General features: G+C 51.6%; 1 protein-coding gene across 1 annotated transcript in view; it reads left to right on the top strand.

Moving 5' to 3' along the window:
• Positions 1–687: 687 nt before the first annotated feature.
• LOC101572432 (olfactory receptor 10T2-like) overlaps positions 688–2,567 on the top strand; it is a 29,302-nt gene continuing 27,422 nt past the window's right edge. Inside the window, exon 1 of the mRNA XM_004635617.1 lies at positions 688–768. Within this exon, the coding sequence (XP_004635674.1) occupies positions 688–768 (81 nt within the window). The remainder of the gene's footprint in view (positions 769–2,567) is intronic.

Below are 2,567 nucleotides of genomic sequence, written 5' to 3'. Positions count from 1 at the left end.
AGCTGGGTGGGAGAGCCAGCCCTGTGGAGTGGCAGGGCCCATGCCTCACTTTTCTCTTATTGCTAGCATAATGATGGATGGGAGCCAGTTTCCATGGGGCTGATTATTGGATTTGCAACTGGAGAAGGAGTCACGGTGTGAAGTGCAAAGGTCCAGTGTTCCAGAGCACTGGGGAGCCATGGGAGGTGCTAGAGGACAGGAAGGTCACAGGGAGAGTGCAGCCCACTGATGGCCTGTGTGGAGGATGACTGGGGGGAGGCCACACTGCAGGGTACAGCAATGGGGAGGAGGAGGCAGCCTAGAGTCAGTGGGCTGAAGGAATGAGAAGAATCGGGGAGGAGAACAGAGATACATGAATGGTAATATCTCAGAAGGAAAGGGAAGGAGGCTGAGGACTGTGAATTAAACATGACCACAGCTGTTTCACAATATCTGCAGTGGCAGGGTTAGGGCTGCACTTGGGGACACAGCCTGGCCAGGTGTTGGGCACCGCTGGAGCAGCACACCTTGGAGCACGAGTGTCTGCGCTGTTGCCCACCAGGGAACCCAGTGAGTCGTCCTGCTCTGAGCCTCCGGAGCCCAGGCCTCAGTGTCCCAAGAGAAGAAGCCCCAGGCACAGCCATCCAAGCCCTAGGGGGCTTGTTAGTGGCTGAGGTTCCCTGGAACAGCAGCTCAGGCCCCTGGGATATGAGGAGACTGGTGCTCAGCCCCTTCCTTCCCGTGCAGAGAGTGAAGCCTGCAGAGACAGCCAGCGCCTCCTGGGCCATGGTGAGTGTATGGCCTCCGACACGCACAGCTGTGGGGTGGACACCTGAAGCAGATTGTGGTGACAGCGGCCTTAGAGAGGGGCTGAGTGCTCACCTCAAATCGCCAGGCACAGAGAGGGTCTTGGAGTGACTAGGTTGCAGACTGTTCCAAGCAGGGGCTGGGTGTGACAGGGTGTGGGGTGGAGGAGAACCTGGAGCTTGTCACCAGCTGAGTCTGGTGAGCTTTCTGAAGCTGCAGTCAGGAGATAAACCCATCCCACTGCAGGGCAGGGTGGCAGGTGCGCTGATTTTTGTCCCAGAATCAAATCTCAGGAGGTGTTGGTAGGAGGCACAGGAAAGGTTCAGGAGGCAGAAGGGGAAAATGAAGCACTCAGAGAACCAGAGTGCGGGCTCTGAAAAGCCAGAGTGTGGACAGCCTTATTTCCTGGACCTGGGAACATTCACACTCTCTCGAGGGAGTTGGACCCCAGGAAACATGGCTCGACTCTGAAAATGTGTGCTCCATTTTACAGATGTGGACCAGGTTTCCTTGCTTGCGTGCTCTTTTGAAAGATAGGTAGGGGAAGCAATCTCTGGATTCTCTCAACCTGTTCCTTTACCCCAGGACCAGATTTCTGTTCTTTAGTTTCTCAGTTATATGGCTTTGTGAACTCTGAGGATTCCTGTGGAATTTGGGGTGTGATGGGTATGGATGGAGAGGAGCCTCAGGGTAGCCCAGGAAACATCAATGCGATTCCTAGGTGCCATGCATGGATGGGGCCCAGGAAGTTGCAGTCTTCTTCAAAATATATGGATTGTAGGTATGATATCCTTGTTTCCTTTCTACCTATCTTAAAACTGTTTTTCTCCTGCTCCAGGGTGGAGGAGAATATAAGGGATCCAAGAGGGAAGGTGTAGTCTCTGGGGAAGCCTGAAAGGGGACCCCTCTGCCACTGCACACTGCAGACCCAGATGAGGGTGCCCAGCTGTAAGTGACTTCCGCAGGTGTGCACCCAGCTCTGCACTGTGAGCAGGGGGTGTGAGTGCACCTATGTACACATATTCTCTCTCTCTCTCTCTCTCTCTCTCTCTCTCTCTCTCTCTCTCTCTCTCTCCCTCCCTCCTTTATAATCTCCTGGAGGGGGACAAGTGCAGAAGTGCAGTCTGTGCACTGTGGCTGAGGTCACCCCTCTATTGAGTGTAGAATGAGGGTGTTTCCTTTCCACCCTCCTTCTTTAGCTGCCCAAATGTTGTCACTTTCTCCTGCAGAAATCTGTGACAATACTTAAGGAGCCTCTTGCTAGTGGACAGCTAGAGGCTGGGACCCTCCTTCCTCCTCTCAGGACCATGTCTTCTTGTTCTCTAGTAACGATCTCTTTTTCTACTTTCTGTCCATTTTTCCTTAGATTCCACACATAGGGAGTGTTGAAGTCACTGACCAAATGTTTAACTTCAAGTGATTTCATTAAAGTACATTTTGCAAAGAAAGTGATCGATGATGTAGAGTGTGCCTAAGGAGAGTCACATGGAGAGAAAACATTCTCTCAGGCTTTCACAGAGAGCACATTGGGCAGTCAATCGCCATGACTCATCCACATGGCTGACACTGACAAAGGATCTACAATCTGAGGTACAGGATCTCAGGATAAATTCTGAGGGGATTTGACTAACCTTATCAGATCCAAAAGCTACAGCTCTTGTTGCATAGGTCTTGCTTTATCTTGGTCTTAACCAACCAGCAGAAAAGTATAAAAATGAGGTATAAGAAGTAAAGCCATGCTGTTATGTTGAGCTGTGGGGGACTCAGGTCAACAATTTCTG

The sequence above is a fragment of the Octodon degus genome, unplaced genomic scaffold, assembly GCF_000260255.1.
Source record: "Octodon degus isolate 3935 unplaced genomic scaffold, OctDeg1.0 scaffold00073, whole genome shotgun sequence".
Classification (NCBI taxonomy): domain Eukaryota; kingdom Metazoa; phylum Chordata; class Mammalia; order Rodentia; family Octodontidae; genus Octodon; species Octodon degus.
This window is presented reverse-complemented; position numbering and strand designations above follow the sequence as displayed.